This window comes from Poecilia reticulata, chromosome 20 (assembly GCF_904066995.2).
Source record: "Poecilia reticulata chromosome 20, P_reticulata-male-v2, whole genome shotgun sequence".
Classification (NCBI taxonomy): Eukaryota; Metazoa; Chordata; class Actinopteri; order Cyprinodontiformes; family Poeciliidae; genus Poecilia; species Poecilia reticulata.
Window position 1 is genome coordinate 17,047,474 of NC_088849.1, and position 23,253 is coordinate 17,070,726.

At 39.9% G+C, this 23,253-nt stretch overlaps 1 protein-coding gene across 1 annotated transcript in view; it reads right to left on the reverse strand.

Moving 5' to 3' along the window:
- Nucleotides 1–391: 391 nt before the first annotated feature.
- dipk2ab (divergent protein kinase domain 2Ab) overlaps nt 392–23,253 on the reverse strand; it is a 39,870-nt gene continuing 17,008 nt past the window's right edge. The window contains exons 3-4 of the mRNA XM_008396811.3: nt 9,604–9,907; nt 392–3,611 (exon numbers count right to left, since the gene is read on the reverse strand). Of these exons, the coding sequence (XP_008395033.1) occupies nt 3,265–3,611; nt 9,604–9,907 (651 nt within the window). The 3' untranslated portion in view covers nt 392–3,264. The remainder of the gene's footprint in view (nt 3,612–9,603; nt 9,908–23,253) is intronic.

The window sequence follows — 23,253 nt, forward strand, 5'->3', positions numbered from 1 at the left end:
TAATAAAAAAAAAGAACAATTTTACTATCTGTGTGACCAAATTGAAGTGTGTAAGAGGAAAGCTTCACTGAAAGGTTACCATATTAATATTTAAAGCAATCTTTGTGTAAAGATGTTGAATGAAAATAATAAAACCGGATAAAAAGGGAAAGACTCGCATCTTAGTTCAGTGGAGAGCACAACAAAAGGAAGCCTGGGCTTTTAATTTGAGGGAAGATGAAGATATAAAAGATCAAAACAAAGGATAACTAAAAAAGACTTGGCAAACATCGATATCCAGCTGTGCTGCAGTGAATCAGTTTTCTTTTTTTTAAGCAACCAAACTGGAGCCAACTCAAAAAAAACAAAAAAACAGGAAACAGAATCAAGAAGAGTCCACACAGAGCATGAGTATATTTATATCTATATATATATTTATATATATATATATATCTTCATTTATTTTAATATTTAAATCCACTAAAAGTTGTAAATACAACTTTTGAATGAAAGGCACAGGAAAAATCAGACAACGCTGATATAATACTTAAAAGAAAATTACAGTACAAAAGTGGACAGTTAGTTACGCATGAACAAATCCCTCTAGGTTCAATGTCCTCCATAGTTAAATATATCCGACACATGGGTAAACAAACAGCTGTCACAACAAATGATGGAGTTGAAACAAGAGAGAGAGAGAAACGACAAAAAAAACATAATCCATAAGCCAAACTTGTCTTTATTGCTTTTCCTAGCTGGCAAGAGTCATACCAGTTTCATCAAATGAAGCATTCATTTGATTATTATCCCAACTTTTTATGGTCTGCATTAAACAAACCTCCACTGGGTATTTTAGGATCCTACTTAAACCTACAAAAAAAACAAACAAATGGGACTTCGAGGCAGATTTTTCTTCTTTTTAAACCAAGTTATGCTGAGTAATGTATCCTATAAACCAAGAGCAAAATGAGCCAGTATTTGTGATTATGCTTTTAATTTGTTGGTCCACCGAGTGTAAAACCATCCTCAACCTCTTAAGTGGTGAAGAGTGTTTAAATATTTAAACGCAGAGATTTCTCGGCTGCAAAATTTAGAAAGTGCAGGTCCGGAAGCCGCTTCTGGAACAAGAAAGTAATTTTAAATCTTCATTCCCTTTTCTTATACCACTGACCTGACAGAGGTTATTGCATCGAGCAGCACTTGGAGAACTCTAATTCATTCATCAAATCAAGACAAAGAAGGGGAAATGGAATGGGGATTAATCATGTGTTCTGGTTCTTTCAGAATCACTTCATTTTCTCTTAAATCAAGTGGCTTTATGACACTGATGGAGGGAAAAGTGTTCAACAAATCATTTATCAATTCTGCTGGAGGCCGACAAAGTAAAGGGGAATCGTTCAAAACAGCTATGGCTGATCATTGTTTAGGAGAAAGAATATCAGTACTCAGTCAGTTCTTCAGCGTGGACCAGGCGTTAGGAAAGGTGTGGTCTCTTACTACCAGTAGCCTCTTTGGTATCGGCACATCTGCATTAACGGACTGCCACAGTCCAATTATCGCCTTCCTTTTCCTATGAGCAGCTGTCTCACCGTTTCAGATTCCTAGTAAACAGAAAACTAATAATCCACGCAAAAAAAAAAAAAACAAAAAACACAAAATGATTGCCACAATCCTGAAACCTGAATGATTGGAAAACAACAACAAAAAAGGTGCATCTCAATAAATGTGAATATTATCGAAAAGTTGGTTTCTTTCAGCAATTCAATTAAAGGCAATTAAGGATTCTTTACACACAGTTATACAATTCAACCACTTATTTCAGTTCCTTTAGATCATTATGGCTTATAGCTAAAGAAATCTATTACTTTTTTTTTATTTCAATGCTACCTGAAATAGGGCTTCACAATACATCTCAGATTTGCAAGTCATGTTGTTTTTGTATACTGCAAGTCAGATTGCTATAGAAATATTCACCAGAATGCTACTAAAGCTGTATGCTTTTCCAAAAGCTTGCAGTCCTAATGTAATGACCAATAAGCAGCATTTGTTTTCGTCTTTTCTGTTTTGCATTGGGTAAGCCTCAAAAAGGCATTGCTAAAGAAAATGGGCTATTTACAGAGTGCCGTTACCAGGCACATAAATGGAATGGAAAGTTTAGTGGATGGAAGAAAAGGTTTAGGGGGAACAAAAGAATTGTGAAGGAAAGACTATTCAAGCATCATTCATGGCCACAGACCATCACTTCTTCAAGAAAGAGTTTTATTTAGATGTGTGACGCAAGTGTCATACATGAATATATATTTTCAGTCTAATTTAATAATCAGAAAAAATAGATTTAGAATTTTAAATCAGCTACAAGCCATAATAATCAAATTTAGCAGAAATAAACACTTGAAAGATTTTACCCTGCGTGTTATGAATACATCTATACATTTTTCTTTTTAAACTGTATTACTGAAGTAAATTGACTTTTTGATTATTTCTGATGATCATTGAGATGTACCTGTACATAAAGAGTAGCTGTCAAGTTTTTTTGTACATGTCCTCTGAAATCCAAAACTTTCTAACCCACTTTTTTTTTTCCTCCTCTTTTTTTTTAATTTTTTTTACCTCTTCTCCCTTGGCCTTTCCTGCCATCCTGCAGCAGGTGATTCATGCTACTTCCACCTTCCAGGCAGCATTGCTACAGAAAATAAAGAGCCACAACACAGCAAAAAATAACCATGGCTCAAATGACTACAATTCAGCTCTGCAAAACAGAATCAACCCTTCTAGAAATGAAATAAAACTGAGAACTATGACTAAAACAGATGTTAAGGTTTTTAATGGTATGAAAAAAAAAAGAAGAAGAAACTGAGGCATAAAAAGGAAAATAATCATCATCTGGGCTGTGTGATGTTACGGCTGCTGTTGCTTGGTTACTGTTGATTTGCGTTAGCCTGACTCCAATGACGGATGCGCTTACCGGAGCCTCCTTATTTCTGCTCCGGAGGTGGTAGCCCACCCTGAGAGCCGACAGGTTAACCCCGTAACCTCGCTCTCTTGGCTCAGGTAGGTTTTTTTTTTTTTTCTTTTTTTTTGCAGTGCCACAATCCTCTCAAACAAAGCAGAAAAGTCAAGGTAAAAGCTAGGGCTTTAATAAAGTTTGATTCAAACACCTTCTTCTTGCTCCAATGCGCAAAGGGAGCGAATGACATCATGAACAAGAACCGATAGTTCAAGAGTCCGGAGATAAAGAGTACAAAATCGTGTCTCGAAGCGTCGGGCTAACGCCGACCCCATGCATTACCTTGCCATGGCGGAGGAGGATGCGGCAGATAGCCGTGTGAGGTATTCGCGCAGTTCCTTGGCCGCCTGAAAGCGGCCGTAGCGCTTTTTAGGTTTGGTGCACTCGTCCAACAAAGCCTCGAGTTGTCCATCTTTGGCTATGTGAGCGGGCGGGTCGTGAAGGAGGCCGCCAGTGGTTCCCCGCCACGTGGCGTACTGCGACAGTAAGTTCTGGCACACGGCATAATAGTTGTGGTCCACGGTGACCCGGGAGCAGAGGGCCTCCTTGGAGAAAGAAAGGCAGGCCTCCCTGTCACACTCCTCGAAGCGGCTCTCATACCACGCGTCGTAGTTCTCCGGCTTGTCTGCAGGTGGACACACATGAAAATGTTTATATTACTTTTTTTTTTTTTTTTTTAAATCACCTTTGCAGTGGGTGAAACATTTAATTTAATACTGTTCAGATTTAAGTGATTCTGATATAGAATCACCTAAACCTTTAGTTAATACTTTTTTTTCCCTTCTTGGCTTTTCATAAATAAATAAAAAAAAAAGAGACTTTGTTAGATTACTAATACAATTACTAATACAATACACAATAGTAATAGTAAACATTGTGAATTGCATAATTTTATTTACTATGTTTGCATTTCATTTAGTTGGTTTGGTCATTGGTACAACTTAAGCACTATTGACCTTTTTTTTTTTATTATTTTAGATCTGCTTTATGTATAAAGTTGACATCAGATTTTTTCCCCCAGAGAGAGGAGGATGTTTTGGGTTCTTTCTTTTTTCTTTGGTTCTTTTAAGGCTTTGTTCTGCCAATAGCAATTTTAACTTTAATTTCTTTCAAATGACCATTTTGTGACAGATATGAAAACAAATTATATTTTTAAGCTTTCTCCTGTAAGTGGTCATTAATTATAGCTTAACAATGTTAAGGGGGATGTCACCGCAAAACAGTGTTCAAGTATTTCAAAAACAGAAGTAAAAAGCAAAACATTTTAAATTTGCTTCGCATCTTATATTAGCTACTAGCATGACTAGCATTACATAAACAGTATTATTTGCCGTTTTCTCTTGGATCCTTATCTTTTCTCTAAGACTCTCAAAAAAAATTTCACAACCCACTATGCATCATAGCATGAACATGACACGTTTTAAAATGTTTTATAATAATAAACCAGAGCACCTTTTCCTCCTTGTTGAGCGACCCTGTTATCTGATGAAAGCCTTGCTCTCTTGCAGCCTCAGTGAATGGAAAACACATCTCAATGTGTCATTGAAAACACTTTTCTTTTAAATATGTCACAACCTCTGCTTTTGCTTCTTGTAGTAAGTTTTAAAACACCCTGGTAATACTGAAATGTTCAACTTTGAATGTCTTCACTCAGTAACTGCATCCTAACCAATGCAACAAAGTGTGGTGTTGTAAGCATGACTTGGTAATGATTATGTATGGTGTATTCACTGATCAGAAAAATACTGGGATTTTCTTTAAACAACAGAGTTCTCTTAGAGAGAAAGGTGAGAAATGTTTTATCACTTTAAGGCTTCACATTTGCTGGTTGGATATCTCACTGTAAATCTTTATCATTGACAAATACACAGGTTACAGTTACAAATTCTAACCAGGTAAATTGCAAACATAAGGTTGCTTGTAATCATTGTCAAATCAGAGTTTGCTGAAAAATGCTAAAAATGGGCTAAAAAACAAGAAATGTCAAAAATAAAATTTAAAAATCAGATTTTTGCATATAGCAGGTTTAAGATTGGGGCTTTATTGACTCCTGGTTGCTCCACGTTTTAGAATATTTTAATGATAAAAAAAAAAAAGGTAAACTACAAAACTAAAAATGTTGAGCAGAATTTACACACACACCTCTCGTAGTTGGAGACTTTGTTCTTTGTCATTTATATTTATGTAACAATTGCGTTTATTTTTTTAAATAACCCCCAAAAATTTAATAAACATATCAGCCGCTGAAGAAACCAAAGAATCTCTAAGAAGTCTCCAGCTATTGAGAGAAGGGCTTTTTTTTTTTTTTTTCAGGGCTCACAGCCGAACAACCATCTACAGTTTTATTTGACAGAAATGAACCCTTTTACTTGATTTACAGAGCAAATAAAATTCTTTCCCCTGCTCATTTTATTTTCCTTTTTCATTCTCTTTAGAGGATTGGGTTAGGAAAGAAGGGAGGCAATAAAAAAAATAAAAAAAACCTGGAATGATGAGAGAGCTATTGGTTTGCGCATTAAAAGCAGATCAATAACACTGTTGGTAGACTGGAGGGGACCCAGAGGATGCAAACATATAATCAGTGCATCAGGCACTATAATGCACTTCTCCTCTGGCTCATCAGAACAACTCAATCAAACATCCAGAACTGGTCCGTTAGTAAGAAGAGGGGGGTCCCACTGTGGGGCCCACCCCCCAAAAGAGGCGAGACACATCAACCTCAATCAGTGTGGGTGATGAAGATGGATATATCTGCGCACCGGTGCATATAAAGATGTACACGAAAACGCAGCGAGGTGAGGTGAAAAGCAATTAATGCTTCAGAGCCGGTCAGGCGTCAAACCTCAACGCTGATTGACAGATGGCATCGGGAGAGTGTCCTGCTCTTCTCACAAAATTGTACCCCCCGCACACACACGCACACACACACGCCGGTTAGAAAAACCTCAGAAGAAAAAAATAGGGCCGAGAAAGATATACTCAAGGACACATATGCAAAGTATTTTGAGTCTCAGAAAAAAGTGAAAAGGACGTTATGAGGCCCAATATAGTGCCTTCCAAGAGCACCTTTTCACATTTCGTCAAGATGCCTTTTCAAATGTAAATGCCCTTCGTTGAGATTTTGTGCCATATGCAGACTGTAATGCACACCTGAGGAGGAAGGAAAATGAGGGAAAAATAAAAATGAATTCAAATCCCAAAAGTGTGGCATGCATTTTTATTTAGACTAACAGTCACTCTCAAAATGCTTCCAAGTAAGTCAATAGATCTACGAGGACACCGATGGCATGATGGCAGTTAAGGAGTTTTTCAGATGCCCCCAAATAAAATCTAAAAAACAAACAAATGAAAATAGTGTCTTCATTGACTAACTATGTAGTAATTAGTTGGGGCAGGGCAGCAGCACATGGCCCCCAAATACTTTTTCCTTTGTTATGACTACATGTTTTGCATTGTATTTTATATAAGGGTGTCTTTACGTCTGATAGTCCGGTAGATTCTGTTTGACTGGGGACCAAAATTGTAACATTAAATTTTAGGTGGTGTGGCTCGCTTTCACACCGATATAAATTTCAGTATATCAAATGAACGAAACCCTTTGAAAAATCTGCCTCCCGAAACCCACATGTGGTGGTGCTGCACCAATTACTACTCAAGACAAGTAGAAGACGTGAGCGCAATTTCCTTCTTTGCAAAATGCTAAGATGGAGTTACAAAGATCCACAGCTCATTGCAGCTCTTAATTGTGTAGACAAAAATGTTGTCCTTAATTGCAAGAAGAAAACCAGTGTTCAGAGAACATCATAAGAAGCTCTGTTTCCAGAGGCGGCAGATATGGCAAACATGTGAAAAAAGATCTCAAGGTCATTTAAGTCTTCGTACAAAACAGTATTTGAGGTGGAAAGCCAACACTACAAATCACACCATTCCCATTATGAAACAAGGTGGTGGCATCATGTTGCTGTGTTAGTGGGGATAGAGATGTTAGTTAAAGCTGAATACAAATCCAGGCCAGCCTTAAAAATGTGCATTCGTTTAAAAAAAAAACAAAAAAACAGTATATCAATCGTATGTTTTTGTGTTAGTTTATTACACGAGATGCTCATAAAAATATGTTGAAGCACATTAGTTCAAGGACGATGAATGCTTTTTGTAAGACATCTACCCTAGTTTTTTTTTCTACCTGCAGTTCTGGGCAAATTTACAAAGCAAACTAAATCATTTTCAATTCAAATCAGCGGCAGAATCAGGTGAGGTATGACCATCGAGCCCCATGTGTCTCAGGTATCTGGCATCTTCCATGTTAAAGAGCTCAGACTGGACCTGTGTGCATTCCTCTCACACCTCTGCCTTCACAAGGTTGAACAAACTTTGAAGGCATGGCCTGAGACCTCGTTAACATAGCCTTACTGTTGAGTTCAGAAGAGAAAGTCGGATATTGGGAACGGAGACAAGTGTGAGAGGAAAAGCAAGTGCATCTTTGGGAGACTGTGTAAAGGAGAAAGAGGAAAATGAGTGACACGAGTGTTGTCAAGCCAGCCAGTGACGCCATGAGCTCAATCATGGGGAAATCACTCCTTTCGCATCGCTGGACTGTGCAGACAAAAAGGGCACAGCTCCCCGTCTCCGGAACCCCCTGCATCCATATGGATGATTCTAATAAGAGGGTGGATTGGCACGTTGCTTTCTGCGCGTTTGATTTACAAATCGATTGGTTTCAGTTTGGACCGATGACTCTGGCGTCGCACGCTTCAGCATGCTTTCCCAGCTCAGGCACTAATTGTAGGGATTGGCTTCTCTGTTCCCAGAGCCTTGGGAAGTTGCCGCGCCTGTTTCCTACTGCTGTTCACCACACGGCCGTGACCTAGTAATGCTCATTATCGCCATGATCCCCCCCCTCTTCTTCCTGCTGCGTTGCAGCGCTTTGGCACACATACACACACACACACACAAACAGATCCAGGCACACAAACACGAAGGAAGCAAATAAACTTGAGGCTTAAGCTCTGAAAGGCCAGGGGTAAGCAGCTTGAGTTGTCAGGCTCTAAATGTGTCGGGCCAGACAAAGGGAGTATCAACCTGGATTGTGCTCCAGGACTGGCAAAGGGCTTCGGTGACAGGCTGGAAAATTGCAGCTCTTGGCAACAAAGATAAATATACACACTTCTGAGGAAGGCAAATACATGAACACACATAAGCATAATCATGCAGAAATGAAGCAGAAATTCAAGTGAAAAACAGCAGGGATGTTGGAGTTCCTTCACACGTTCTACATTACTTTGTGGTTCCCTGGAGTTGAAGCTTGTAATTTGGTAAAATGCCGCTTTATCCCGGGATAAATTTATCACAATGCTTCTATTATGTGTTAAAAAAAAAAGGAAATGCACACTCCCTTTCACTTACGAGCAATATCTCATATCCGTCACAGGGTACAATGGTGAAGCCTCAACATCTAGCAACACAATAGTTTATCACTTTAATAGGATTTCAGCACAAGGGGACAAATCTAAGTGTCGGACGAGGTGGCCGTCGCTCTCTCTGAAGTGGCCCCTGGAAGGAAGACTGAAGGGAGGCGAGCAGCAGCACTCAGGGTGTGATGTATAGCTTTCCTGGACCTTGTTATGGGCTCTTTTTTTTTTTCTTTTTTTTTCCGCGAGGCAAAAATCTAGGGCAGCAGAGATGGCTCGTTATCCGAACAATCTTTGCTTTGATGGGGACGCATGTGTTAGAGAGAGTGGGGGTGCCGGCTGGATATATTCTTAGAAGAGAGGAGACTTCCAGCATATGCAAATCTAGCCTAAAGTCTCAAGAGGCCATTCCTAAAACATTCAGTGATTGCTCATTCGAATCTCTTTTCTGCAGAATTGAAACTATGGTCAATGCTTCATGTCATGTCCGAGCTTCTGAGCAAGAGTGATGAACAAGAGATGGACCAGTAGTAAGGTTATGGATGGAATTTCACTTTTAAAATTTCAATTTGTGCAAATTACATGAAGTAAAAGCAAACTGTTTCTCCAGAGAAGAGCTGGAAACATGGTCTATTTAAAACACCCTTGTCAAAAGATGTATAAAAAGCCTTAAAAAAAATTAGTCTAATTGCAAATGCTCGATGTCATACTGAGAAAAATTTAACCTTTTCAATTTTTCTCTGAAGGTTTAACAAATTTTCATGCAAAGAAATGATTGTTTCACAAAATCATTTAATAATCCTTTTAAAATTAATTTAGTTTTTTTTCTTAAAAATTCTGAGTTACTTTTTCAAGTTGACAAGATTTACAGAAGCTTTATTAGTAATCCATAGCGCCTGGTTTCTCTCATGTGGTACTGTTAACATTTGGGGGATGTCACACAGCCACATTTAAACTGGGATTGAATACATAAAAATAGATCATGACCTTGTATGTTTATATTCCAACTCTTAAGTATGGTGGAGGATCTAAGATGCTGTGGATCCATTTGTCCTCCAAAACCCCTGAAAATAGTTCTTAGAAATACCAGGAGATTTTGAAGAGAAATCTAGACTAACTATATACTGAAATGTCAAAAACGAAAAAAAAAGAAAAAAAAAGAAGAAATGGAAGCAGCTATGTGATAAACAATTAGGCAATGACCCTCACCTTGCTTTATCTGTCTTTTGTCTGCTACCAGGACGTTTTCGGCATCGACTATGATGACTTTTCCGTCCCGAGGGCCGACTGCAAAGTTATCAAAACTGACATCCAGCAGGTACAGGGCAAAGTCAAAGTCATTGTTGGTAAGCTGCTCGGCAATGTCCATCAGCTGCCGCGCCAGGTCAACCCTCTTCTCCCACGGCGCATTGTAGAAGCTCCACAGCTCCTCGCCCACGTAGTTGACAGCTACCATGCGCCCACACGCTCCCAGGTACTTGGCGAACGGCCACCCTTCATCCGATGGAAAGCTCTGAGAAGAAAAAACGTGGATAAAAAGGGTCAGGTGGTGAAAAAAAATGAAGGTAAAGGCTAACAAATGAATTGTGGAAACAGTCACCATGTCAAAGGATAGTTTTTTAATTTGCTCTGAAATCAGTTCCTGAATCCAGAGAAAGATGAAAGGGAAAAAAAAAAAACAAGATGCTAGTGAAGCCTTGGGTGATTTCTGATATACAATTTTAAACACAATAGCTGAAAATGAGCCAGAGAATCACGTGAAGCAGCGCAAGCTTGGGGTATAACGGATTAAATTTAATAAAAGCAAAGAGTCCGTTTGTGTTTAAGCCCTACAGCTACGAGCCGAAGCTTGCTGCTGTACTGTGTGCTTCCAGAGAACTGATAGGGGGTGATTTGTGGCAGGAGCAGTTAGCAGGAAAGCCTTATGCTTTCTGATGCGACTGCAGGGCGCTTAAACTGCTTCGTGGTGCCGTTTAACCCGGTTAAATGCAGTTTGGGAAACTGACAGCATTTCACTGCATCTTATGGGTTCCAACTTATTCAGAACACCAAGATAAACCTACAGCTTAGCAGGTTTATCTTTTAAATGCTGCTGCATACCATCAATAAATGAAAGCCAAATTTGCCTATAAATAAATAAAACAAACTTTCTCTCTCCAGCCGCTATGAGACTACAGCTCTGGCATTTCCCAATGTTCCTTCCCTCCGTTTCCCTCTTCTAGATCCATTTCATTGTCTCAGGCAGTTGCAGCGGTCGAACAAAATCGATGGAAAATAACAGACGGAATCCAACTTTTCTGCAGACGCAAGGCTTTTTTTTTTTTTTTTTGCTGCAAATGATAATAAGCTCCCATCATGTAACATAAACTCTCCACCAAGGGCCTCAATCTTTCATAATAAACACCTGCCATATGCTCGGCTAATGACAGCTCACAATTTCTATCCAACAAATTTCTGCCGTTTTTCTGGCCCGCAGCCGACGCACACACACATCCGGCAGCGCTTCATTGCTTCTCTCTAAAAAGAGATGTTGGAAAGGAAACACCAAGACGCTGCAGCTAAGGTGTGAACTATTATGACTGTTGCGTCCCAGCCTGCTCTCTTGGTAATTCAATATTTTACCAGCTTTCAATTTCTGCTGAGAGGCTATTGGGGGGGTTAAATATGCATGGCTGCCTCGACTTGTTTTAAACTTTAATGGAATACAAATTATTTACAGGCGTACGTGTTAACCACCCTCTGCAACGCTCCCCACCGGTTACGTAGAGGGTGTATCTCCAGGATAACAGCTGGACCCGTACCGCATATAAACTATAGATCTAAGTAGGTGCAAAAGCTAAAGAATAGGCAACTGTGCTTTGTGAAAGTAATCATACCCTGTGAACTTTTTCACATTTACCATGTTGTAGTAAAATACCTAAATGTATTATACATGATAGCCATAAAGTTAAGCAGTACATTTAAGAGGGAGGAGGGAAATGGTTTTAAATTTCATGTTTTTTAAATTTCCAAGCATTTGAAAAGAGTGGCAAGCAATTGTCAAGTCACCTAATAAACAAATTAAACATCTGAAGATAAAGACAGATTATGGAACAACTAGAAACGAGGGCCGCCCACAATATGGCTGAAAAAGGTATCTTATATAAGCATTTCCCATCAGTCAATTTTGATAATTATTGATTAGATTTTTATTTTAAATATCTAAAATACTGCCAAGCAAGTGACGTCATGTGATCTTTCCTCTTTTATTCACAATAAAAGAGGGGCAGCTGGGGTGGCATGTCATACTCGGTCTCCCTTCACTTCACTCTCATTTTTATTTGGAGTTATGGCACAGCAGCAAAACGCAAAACTGATTCCACATACTATGGCGCGTTGTCTTAAGGTCTGTGGCCGCGCACTGTCCAGAAGGTTTGGATTTCATACTAATGGTAGTAACGTTTAAAATCTAATAGTAGTAAAATCCCAATAAAACAGACTGAAGTTTGAGATTGTAACTAGGCAAAATGTGAAAAAGCTCATGGAGGTTCAAACCATTTGGAAATGCACTGGAAACAAAATGTGCAGTTTCACTTTAGAATCACAGACAATCACTGAGGAATTTCACCTTAAGCAATCCTCATAGTGTGTTGAGCAACATGCAACAAAGTAATAATTCCTTCAAGAGAGCAAAATAGGATCACTTTAAAAATCAACAAGTTTATGCCGCAATAATTTTCCACACATAAGATCGACCTTTTACAGAACATTACTTTTTTATGGAATTAATCCATTGATTCTGTCCGATTTAAGAAAAAGCAGGGAATGATGATAAACTACATGCCATATTAGTAGGATCCATTTCCCTGAGGTGGCCCAATCAATTGTGGGCAAGACAAAAAGTCTGTCCACAAAGCAGTGCTTGCTTCCCTGCAGCCTGTCTGTCTGTGCCTGTCACTTGGCAATGACTCACCGGGACTTCTCCAAATCATCTCGCCTTATTATCCTTCCTCTACATTTTCAGAGACAGAAAACTTGACAGGATGAAGGTTCTGTGGCTGTAAAAAATAAAATAATAAAACAGAGTTGAACTGACTGCACTTTCCAAATACTAGCTGGATAGGAGACAATCATGTAAGCTTTCCCCTCATAGGAGATTTCAGGATTAGAGACTTAATAGGCTATAAATCTAAAATGGCTTTCTAATTTCTAAAGTTGCCTATAAAACGATTAAGCAGATGATGGATCAGATGGTACATCCTTTTTAAGCCCACACACCGTACTTTGACCCATAATAAACGCTACTGGAATGTATTTTTTCCCGTTGGTGGAAATATTTGAAGCTTTCAGTGCTGTTGACAAAATGCAGCCCATCCACTGTTGCAGCTAAACTAGCTTTGTAAAACACCAGCGTCCCTCTCTCACCCCCGCAGGGCAGATAGATAAATGAGGGAAAGGTGGATGGAGGAGGTGGTTGGCTGGTGGGGTGGGGGGAGGAGTGCGAAGGAGGAGAAATGAGAGATGACGAACAGAAGAGACAAACAGAGCGTCTTTCGCTTCTTCGCTTCAGTAGACAGGAGGAGTAAACCGGCAAAGACCTGCCTGCTAAACACATCTCTCTCTTTGTTGTCAGATTGCAGGCCTGAATGGGAGCAAAAGTAAAGCGACGGCAGAATGGGAGTGTGGAGGGGGGTTGCTGGATGAATGCCTCGAGGCTACTTTCAGACACTGTCAATGGCTGTTATGAGAAGGCCTTCATGTCTGTCTGGCCCCCGTCCTCGGCTCTCAACATAGTTGTCGGTCATTTACACACACTGGCAGGCCCGTTGCCTAGCGATCTGCGCCTCAACTTGTACTTCCGCACTGCTTTAATGAGCTTCTTAAATTTAAACTTTTGAATGCTAAAACGCCTTAAGGAGAGAACTACTGAACAGTGCATGCAGGCACATGGAAGAGCGCACCTGAGCATCCAGATTCAAGCCCTCCTATTGCGCGGGTTGATAAATACTACACTCATTCTTCCTTAGCACTCCCTAAATGGTTACACTGCAGAAGTCATTAACGGCCGCAATGAGGCGTTCTGAGGGAAGTACTGGTGGTGAGGGAGGCAATATAGAAAGGCTCAGCCAAATATTACATCTTTTTGCACTGTAAGTAGACCTAGGAAGTAAAGTGTGAAGATGTGTGTGGTTGTGAATTTTACCAGTCGTCTCCTGATGGTATTAAGCTTTTCAAAAATGCTGAGGGTGCTAAACTGCCAATGACATCCTAGAAACTTACTACTTTTAAAGGCCTGATCATCCTGTCCCATGATAAAAAAGAAAAACACTCCCTTTAAAATTGTTTTAATTACATTTCCAGCACAATATAAATCCTCTTCCTCAAGACTTATAAAACGTGCACACTTTGTCAAACTGAATTTTTTCAAAACTTCCAGTTGACTTTACAACGTTCCGGACCTTTGAGTAAAAACCAACTTGGGTTTTATTCATCGTTTTCCCTCAAATCAAGCTAAAGCTGGCTTTAGATTCTGCTGTGTGGCAAAGGTACACAGCAAAGTTTTCATTTTTAGAAAACTTAGATCAGTTAAAAGTGTATAATACTTAGAAAAGATTTTAAAAAATCTGATCTTTCTGCTCTGTGAATGACAACAATGACAACTCTCTTTAGTATTTCTTACTGAGAAGATTTGAAGTTGGCTATTTTCAATATCAGAGAGCTGCTAAAATACAGACAGAATTACATGGCAATTTGAAATTGCCATGTAATTTGAAAAAAAAAGAAAAAAGATCAGTGCATCAAGAGGTAAAGCAAAACGAACATACAATCTTGTTCAAGATTGTTTACCAGTAACTTACAGAGCCAAGGCTTTTTTAAATCTAATTTTAAAGGTTCAGCTGGTGCACTGCAGCAGCATCAAGTCCATGTTGGAGGGGGGTTGATTTTTGACTCCTTTACCCTGGAACACAACAGGCTCACTGGAGTCTTCTCCTCAGGGTGGGATGGGCGGGGAGGCGGGAGGGGGCCGAAATGAAACAGGGCCACAGACAAATGGGCCGCCTCTGGAGAAGAGGATGAAACGAGTGAAGCGAGAGGCGTAGGAACACACACCTGCGTCCTGACATCTGCTGACAAAGGCGTGCCCTTCTACAGGACCACTCAGGGAAAAGCATTTTTTGTGTGTGCGCTTGTGGAGGGTTCGAAAAGAGGCTCCTTGTTTTTTTTTTCCTCGTGTGCAAGTGAGAGCGTGTCTATGCGCAAGTGTATCTGAGTGAATGTGAATGAGAACATGCAACGTGACCGGGGCTGATAACAACCTCTATTCAGGAGCCGAGTAAACACGAGTGGCTCCCAAGATTATTGCTTTGGCTGCCTTGCAAAGAACACTGGCCCATCAAACACATACACACACAAATATGGTGAGCACACATCAGTGTTTTATTAATGCAATATTTATGAGGAAACAGAAGCATTGCTTTTGCATCTACAACTACTTCCAGCCAAAAAAAAAAAGAAGGGGAAATTAGCAGTTTGCCCCAAAGTGTTGCATGTGAGCGGCTTAATAAAACCCTGAGTGGGGTGTGGTGTAAATTCTTAACATTTTCTCTCCTGAATAAAACCGTATTGTTTCAACAGCAAACAAGCATGGACACGTCTCATCTGGAGTCCAGGGATCACTTTTCAAAGAAAGAAAATGCAGCGGGCGACAGCATTACGCCAAACAAAGCCTACATAAACCTAAGATTGCCAGATGAAAACTTTTTAGTCTGTTTATCACAGGGGCTTATTGCTAAAGAAGAAGTCACATTTGCTCTGTAAGGCTGGCAGCACGGGGCTGCCAGGCTGGAGTTAGAAACACATTGCTTTTCTGTGTAGCTCTCCTGTTGACCTTGAGTGTCTGGAAGGAAGTGTGGTGAGCCCCGTCTGGCATTTTGCTGGCCATTTAAGTTTAAAATACAGTCTGTTAGTCCAAGGCGAGTGCTCAGGCCCCACAGGGGAGCATGCGTTAACTCCTCAGCCAAGGCACACATGGTCACTACCGCTTTTTTTCCCCCCCCGTAGTGCGGCTCGTATCAAGCTGCTACTGCTGCTGCTTTTCCTGCTAACCCCCCCATCCTATCTTTGTTCCATCCACAAACCCAACAATGATTCTGTTGTAACCGTAAAGCCAGAAGCGCTCTAATCAGATACTGTAGAGTCACGGTGGTTGTTTTCAAACCAAAAGTTTTAAGGAAGGGAATTACTAAACCCCGAGTAAAAATACCAGGTTCACACAATCATTTGTATAAGCATTTAAAATAGAGCTGTTTAACATAATACAGTTATTTTTAGTTTTAACAGCAAAGCATGTAATTCTACTGATGCCAATTTAGGAAGCCGATGTTAGCTGGTTTATTATAAGGAAATTTACTAGATTTTTCCCCTCAGTTGGCCCTGACCTGGTCAGAAATACAAAAATCGGATCATTTTTCTGGATCAGTGAACGCACCATTATAAGCTCAACCTGGTCATGCAGTAAAAAACAAAATCAAGCCCAATTTTTTGGGGGTTGTAAAACAAACTCCTATGACTGTTCTCTTCCACACAGTGGCATGTCTTCACTCCGGCTTCTAATAAAATTTAACAAGTTGAGGAGTGCTCACATAAGGAAGGCTAGGAAAAAAAAAAAAAGAAAAAAACGTTTTCAATGCTGTTCTCACATCTTAAAGTTCTCAATAAGAAACTGGAATTTATAAACACTTTAGATAATCATCTAAAGTGAGTGGGGTATGGTGCAAGTAATTCCAAGTAATCATCTTAGAATCCTAATCTGTGAATCTATTATTTTTGCCTGATTCTTTACTGGTATAGCTCACCTGCACTCAGCTGTTTTAAAGGTCATTCTTTTAACACAGCATTACCTTTATGCAACCAAAGGAAGGTGGTCCTTTATTTGATAGATTACGACAGTTGTTCACAAATGTTATAGCTTTTTTTCCAGGCAGATGACCAATAATTCAGAATGGTGGCACTTTCTTTAGGTGAGGTTTAAACCATTAATGCACGTTACGTCATTAACAATGGTATCGGTCAAATGTTAGTCATTTCTTCACATATTGTATCGGCCTGATGAGAGAAAACTGGGCTGACATAAGAATCAATACTTTTTTCTATGCTGGTGCTGCTGGGGACATGTTTTTGGGGGAGTCCGCCATGTGGGGCTTGGTCATGTAACAGTAGTAGTGATGCTACTAAGTTATAGATACTGTCTATATAATATAGATAAATATTGGTCAAAGGCCCACTGTAAATTATAGAAACAGCACAGACTTGCAGTGGTTTTGAAACTTTGAAGAGGATAAGACCCTTTTCAAAGGTTCTTAACACCAGACTTGCCATTAATATATCTGGTGTGTGTTTTTGAAAGGATAACTGTATCCAACACAAAAACATGAATAGTAAGAATCATCCGAGATTTTACATTCTCAAACCAGGAAAAGTAAAGCTTTACAGCACTGACAGAAAGGGCACACACGTGACTCTGTTCCGTCACACTGACAGAAATAGGTTACATAGGTCTTTGAGTTTTTCAGGCCTTTGCTCTGTAGAGAGAATGAGAACAGGATGAAGAATGAGTGCAGGGGACAGTGCAGCTTGAGGTTGAAAGCGCATACAGCGTTGTTAGTGGACAGACAAAACCTTTTCCCGACCTGGAGCTGAACCACTGAACATAAAGGCACCTCGAGCCCACCCTGCTGGAAGATGAGGAATGTATTAAGTCACAGGCAGTGGGGTGTTGACTCTCTAGGTGGTATTGCTGCCCACACAACAGTGAAGGAGCCTGAGTGAAACTTGGCCTCAGACCTGACGAGTGTGGGTTTAAAGGCCTACATGAAGGCCTGTACGTTTCAGAGCAACACCAATTATCTCGGGGGCAGCTGGGGTGGCATGGCGAGCAGGAAGAGTGCCGTCACTGACCTCACACTTCAACCCGTCTTTGAGAAGAGCATGCACAAACCCCCCACCACCATACAACCCCAGTTAAATATCTCAAATGTCAGCGGAGACCTCAGACCTAATAAGAGGTGCCAGGGTTTGACCAGCTTCCCCCCTAACATCCACAGAGAGTTTTGATTAAAGTAAGTCATTTTTGCTGTAGTAGGGGGTGCAAATGCTAAAACATGAAAGCGATGCAGTATACTGCTGACCTCTCAATTTCTCCAGCAGGAACCAGGTGCTTCGTGCTTTAATGCAGTGGGCAGTTTTATTACTGCAGGCAAGCTGATGTGCTAAAAAGCATATTCTAGCTCTAACATTAGAGCCTAATCTCCCCAGAGGACAAAGTAAAAAGCTGCTTGTTACTGATCCATATTGGCCATCTTAAGGGGCCCTGAGAGAGTTGGGCATGTCTTTCACAGCAGAACTGTGTCCTCTCAAGCTGGGCATCTGGTAGGTTGCGGTGCACTCTGTAACAGTAGGAAGCTGGGGCAGGGGGGCTGAGGGGTGAATCTAAAAAAGGAGCTGGAGGGTGGGATTGGGGGTGGAAAAGGGAAAGGGGGGTCGCCACAGGCATTTACCTAACCAAACACAGCTGTCAGGCGTGTGTGTATGTGTGTGTTTCAATATGGCAGGAAAGAGAGGGATTATGGTAACACAAGCAGTCTGGCTCATTCAAATGGGAGAAAACACCACAAAATTGTGGCTAGAACAAAACCCAGTGGCAGAAATGCTCTGTACATCTCTTCTCCTTTCCATCAGGACCCATGTTCAGTGAGGGCCCGCCAAAAAGAAGGGAGTCAAGCTCAGATAACTCTCTGTCTTAGCCTAACAGGATTCAGTCTGTACACAAAGACCTACAGGAATAATGAAAGGAGGTTTGGGAGCACTTGAAGCAGGGTTAAGCAGCATGCACAACCTCTTTTATGTGCCAAGAGTGCCATAATCCCCCAGACCTAAAAACAAAAGTACTAATCAAAGACTAGCAACTTAAAACGTAAAGACTATTTACTGGTGGACATCAACCACAGAGTGAGAACATTCTATTGCTCTCTAAAACTGAAACACCGTGTAACTTGTTGATTAAATAGCAGGAATATATATAAATGAACCAAAATGGGATCACAGAAAAACGATGTCTTACAAACTAATCCATGTTTTCTGCATTCCATTACATTCTTCCAACAAAAATGAATGTACTTTATCTTAATTTTATGTGACTAAAGAACTAATTTTTATTGCATAAACACGCTTTGATTGGAATCCCTCCATTCTAAGCTTAGGGCAGTTATCCTGCTGGATGCTCAACTTGTAACACCCTGTCTCAACTACATTCTAGGCCAGGGGTGTCAAACTCCAGTCCTCGAGGGCCGGTGTCCTGCAACTTTTAGAAGTGCCTCTGCTGCACCACACCTGAATAGAATAATTAGGTCATTAGCAAGGTTCTGGAGAACTGAGGAGGTAATTAAGCCATTTGATTCAGGTGTTTTGCACCTGTGGCACATCTAAAAACTGCAGGACAGTGGCCCTTCAGGACTGGAGTTTGACACCCCTGTTCTAGGCTATAAAACATTTGCATCATCCTCCCATCAATTCTGACCACATTCCATCTACTGTTTAGGGAAAAAAAATCCCAAACCATGATACTGCCACCCCCACCATATTTCACAATGGGTAATTTGTGCAGAGTCCTTATGAGAGATCAGGAGCGCCGCCAGGAATCTTGGGCCCCATGACAAAAAATTAGATTGGGCTCCCCCACGCAGCTGCTGTTACAATTTTTTGAGTCCATTTGTCCCACAAAAATCATCACAATTTTAAAGGCTTGCAACTGCCTTGCTTTCTTTGGTAAAAATTTGAAAACCTTTGGTCCAATGCTTTGGTCCAATACTAGGACAATATTTACTGCTCATGAATTTTATATAACAGTTCACATACAGTATGCAAGTAGGTTGCTTACATTTTTTCCATTACTGAAATGGCTCTCTCCACATCAACAGTCATAGGCAACGTACAAAAATATATATAGAGCAATCCAGACTTCTCAAAAAATGCTATGTAGTTGCATTTTATTCAAGATGCAGCATATAACTTTAATAAAAACTATGTTTTATCCACATTAGTTAAAGATGTCATGTCGTGCCAGTTTGGTATGAGACAGATAATCTGTGAAAACAACCAAATTCCTCCACCTCCTCCCTGAACTACTATTGCTAGCTAAAGTAATGCAATGTTCCGGAAAAAGCAACCAATCAGAACCAGTAGGACGGTCTTAGCGCTGTCAATCAACTCATTCACTCACTGTTAAATATGCTAATGGGGAAGAAAAAACTTATTACAGGAAAACAGTTTATCTGCCATCGTTGGTAGCTTTTCTAACTAGAATGAGCATTTACAACAAGCTGCGCTAGCTACAGCATAGCACAGAGCGAGGGGGATTGGGGATGAGCAGCCACATAAAATTGTGATTGACAGCACTAAAACTTTCCTGCCACTGATTGGTTGTTTCTAGATAGCACTGGAAGAAGGCAGAGGAAATAGATTTTTCGCAGATTATCTCTCATGCCGTACTGTCACAATATAAAGACAGTTTTAACAAATACGTAAAAAATATATATATTTTTAAAAAGTTACATACTGCAGCTTTAATTTCACTTAGGAGAGGGCAGGTCAGTAGGGACGTGGGTTAGAGCTGCTGCTGACTGATTCATCTGTTGTTAAGTGTGATAAAAGGTACAGGGACAAGTTAAATAATTTGTTGGTAATTTTTTTTACTTAATTCATTAAATGCTAGTGAAACGGAGGCAAGCAGTAGTCTATAGCTAAGCTAATTATGCTGAATGGTTGACAATCTGACCGTCTACTCACCTCTCGGAGAAAAACTGGGTTGCAAATTGACACTCTTGTATTTTGCTCTCCCTTATCTCAATTTTTTTGAAAACATGATTTTCTAAAAAAAAATTTGTAGCAAAATAACCGTTAGTCATTCTTGCCTTCTACTGACTGCTGCTGAACACTGTCACCATCAAGCGCGCTAAGCAGGAATGAACCATTTCATGCAGATCAGTACAAATATGGATGTGTGCTTTTTGGGCTGGCAGTGGTAACATTTAATTTTTACTGATAACAATTTTAGAAAACACAATGATTAATTTTGTAACTGACAGGGCCCCATTTTATTTAATTTCTACAAAAAATAAAATAAAATGTGGAGGGCCCCTGTTGGTCAGGGGCCCTTGAAATTGTCCTAACTTTCCCCCCCTATTTGGCACCCCTGTGAGAGATTCCAGGAGAGTTGATATTATGTGACTTGTTCATTGTTGCTACATGCTTGTCCAGGGGGATGGATCGCTACAAACTCAGTGACTCAATCCGACTGGGTTTCCTTAGAAAACCTTTGTAGCAACTGGCATAATAAATGGAAGTATGGCTGCAATGTTTTATGACTAGAATCAAACTAGCATGGATGTTATTGACTGGGTTTCTGGTGACAAAAATACAGAAGTAGGACTTTTATTGGATTCCTTCCACTAATGGCTTGCGCTCTCTAACAGTTTTATAAAAACTACATTTGTGAAGTGCAAAAATGACAATGTTCTCAAATTCAAACAAGCTGTGGATTTCTGAAGCTCCTCCAGTTAAAGTGGGTCTCACAGCAGCTTTGGTGATTGATGCAATGCTTTTCCTGCCTTCGAGTTAAAGTGGACGGCTGTGCCTAGATAGTCTGGAACCAATGCAAACCTATTTTTAGATGTTTTATCAAACCGTGCTATGAGATTATTAAAGATTAAAATATTATTTTATTACCATACTCTGCTTTATTACGATTTCCTACCTAAATAGAGTTTTGCATTTCTTGGTCATCATGATGCCGTTTCTTATCAAATGTTCTCTGACAAACCAATTAGCATTGCACAGAAATACAGCACTTTGCACTTAGAATAACTTCTGAAGGGAATTTGATGCACTGGAGTAAAGGGAGTGAATACAAACAGATGTCTGATTTTTCAGATTTATTTGTTTGTAAAAATATTAATAGTATTCATTCTTTTCCTTTCACAATTATGTACTACATAAAATCCCAATCAAATTCATGAAAATGTGAAAAAAAGGGGTGTGAATACTTTTCAAAGCCACTGTGTATGACTGATGGGGGTGCCAGTCTAAAATAGAGCAAATTGCATTTTTCTTTTTTACCAGTTTTTGAAACACTCTAAAAATATTGCTTTTCTGAAGTGGATTTTAAACAAAGAAAAATAAAACCAGAAAAAGCTAAATATTTGTTTTGTCCTAATTTCTTACATCATGTTACTAGGTCAAACCACTGGATTACATTACACATTTAGTTACCAAACCACCGTTTGAAATACCTTCAGTCCATCAGGTTTTCAAATTTTTATCTTCTTGTTTTTTGTATGTTTCTGAGTGAGCTTTGAATAATTGGTGTTTGAAAAATGCTAACAGAACAGTAGATAAGAAAGTATATCAACCTCCATCCTGGTTTCAAACAGAGCAAAAGCTACACAAGGAGTTCATGCCATCTCATAAGTACATCTTCTGGTCAGGTGATGCAAGCAAGTTAGAAAGAGCATGAAGGCAGAGGAAGAAGTAGATGAGAGACGGTAATGAAAATATGGAGAGGGGTGGCTGGACTGCACAGATTTGAGTTTTAGAGGAGATGAGCGTACCACTGACTGAGTTAACCCCACAGGCCTGTCACATCCTATTCTCGGCTTCGCTGAGCACGACATGGCTGAGGACTGAAAAAGGGTGCAAGTGCAGTCACATGCTTCTGGCAAACTCGCCGAGCTTAATGATTCGGAAGGCAGAGCTGGGCTAAATCGAACTAATTTAAGGTTGGACCAGATGCACTTCATCAAACACAACCATCACCTGATGAATCAGTGAGTCATCTCGCTTGAAGGAGAGAATCCAAGGATGGCAAATAAGATTCGAGCCATGGAAATGAGTAGAATAAATTACTCACTTCTCATGCAAACCAAGTTATTCTTGAATAAGGAGTAAAATTAAACAGGATCATGTAATTCCTCCGATAGTCAAAGAGACAAGACCTTGACAAAAGTTGATTAATCAAAGTTATACAAAGACTTCAAAAGCAATTTAACAGAAATGGTAAGAGGAAACAGAAATATGATTAAGTTAAGAGGAGATGTCTCTCATTGCACAAGGATTTTTTTTTTTGTTTGCCTGTCGTTATTTTGTCTTCCAAAAATATTTACTCCTCAAAGCCAAAATGTCCTCCACGTGACAATGAAGAGGGGGTGGAGTGTGTGTGTAAGCGTGCACAGAGAACACACAGAAAACCCATTGTTGGCCAGACCCGAAAACAACACAGCAGATTGTTTCTCCACGGACAAAGGAGGTCTGGTTTCTCATAGTGATTCGGAGCCGATTTACTGCCTGTGGCTTCAAAAGAGTGGAAACAGAAGCCCCTTCTAAGTGTGCATGCAGCTCACTGGGCAGGCAGCAGAAATGTTATTCACATTTTTCAACTGTAAAAACAAAACAAGGAGGAGAAAAGAGAATCTAAAGATTATTACTTTAGTTTCACATAATGCAAAATGTAATGTGGTACTTGAAGTCATCTAAAATATTTTAAAGTGGTGATATTTAGATTACTACAGGTGTTCACCGCAAGTAAAATATGCAAAATATTTGTGGCAACATGATATTAGACTAATAAAGGATTTGAACATGTCGAGCATGAAGGCAGTTCAAAATAGATAATTCAATATAAATTCCACGATATAAAAGGTAAGACTTTCATTTTTCTGAGCTGGTGCTTACAGACAAAGTTATGGATAGAAATCATAACATTGGTGCTGGAAATCTAAAACCATCAGAACAAGGCATGAACGTCTGGAGAAGAGCCAATGCGACTCT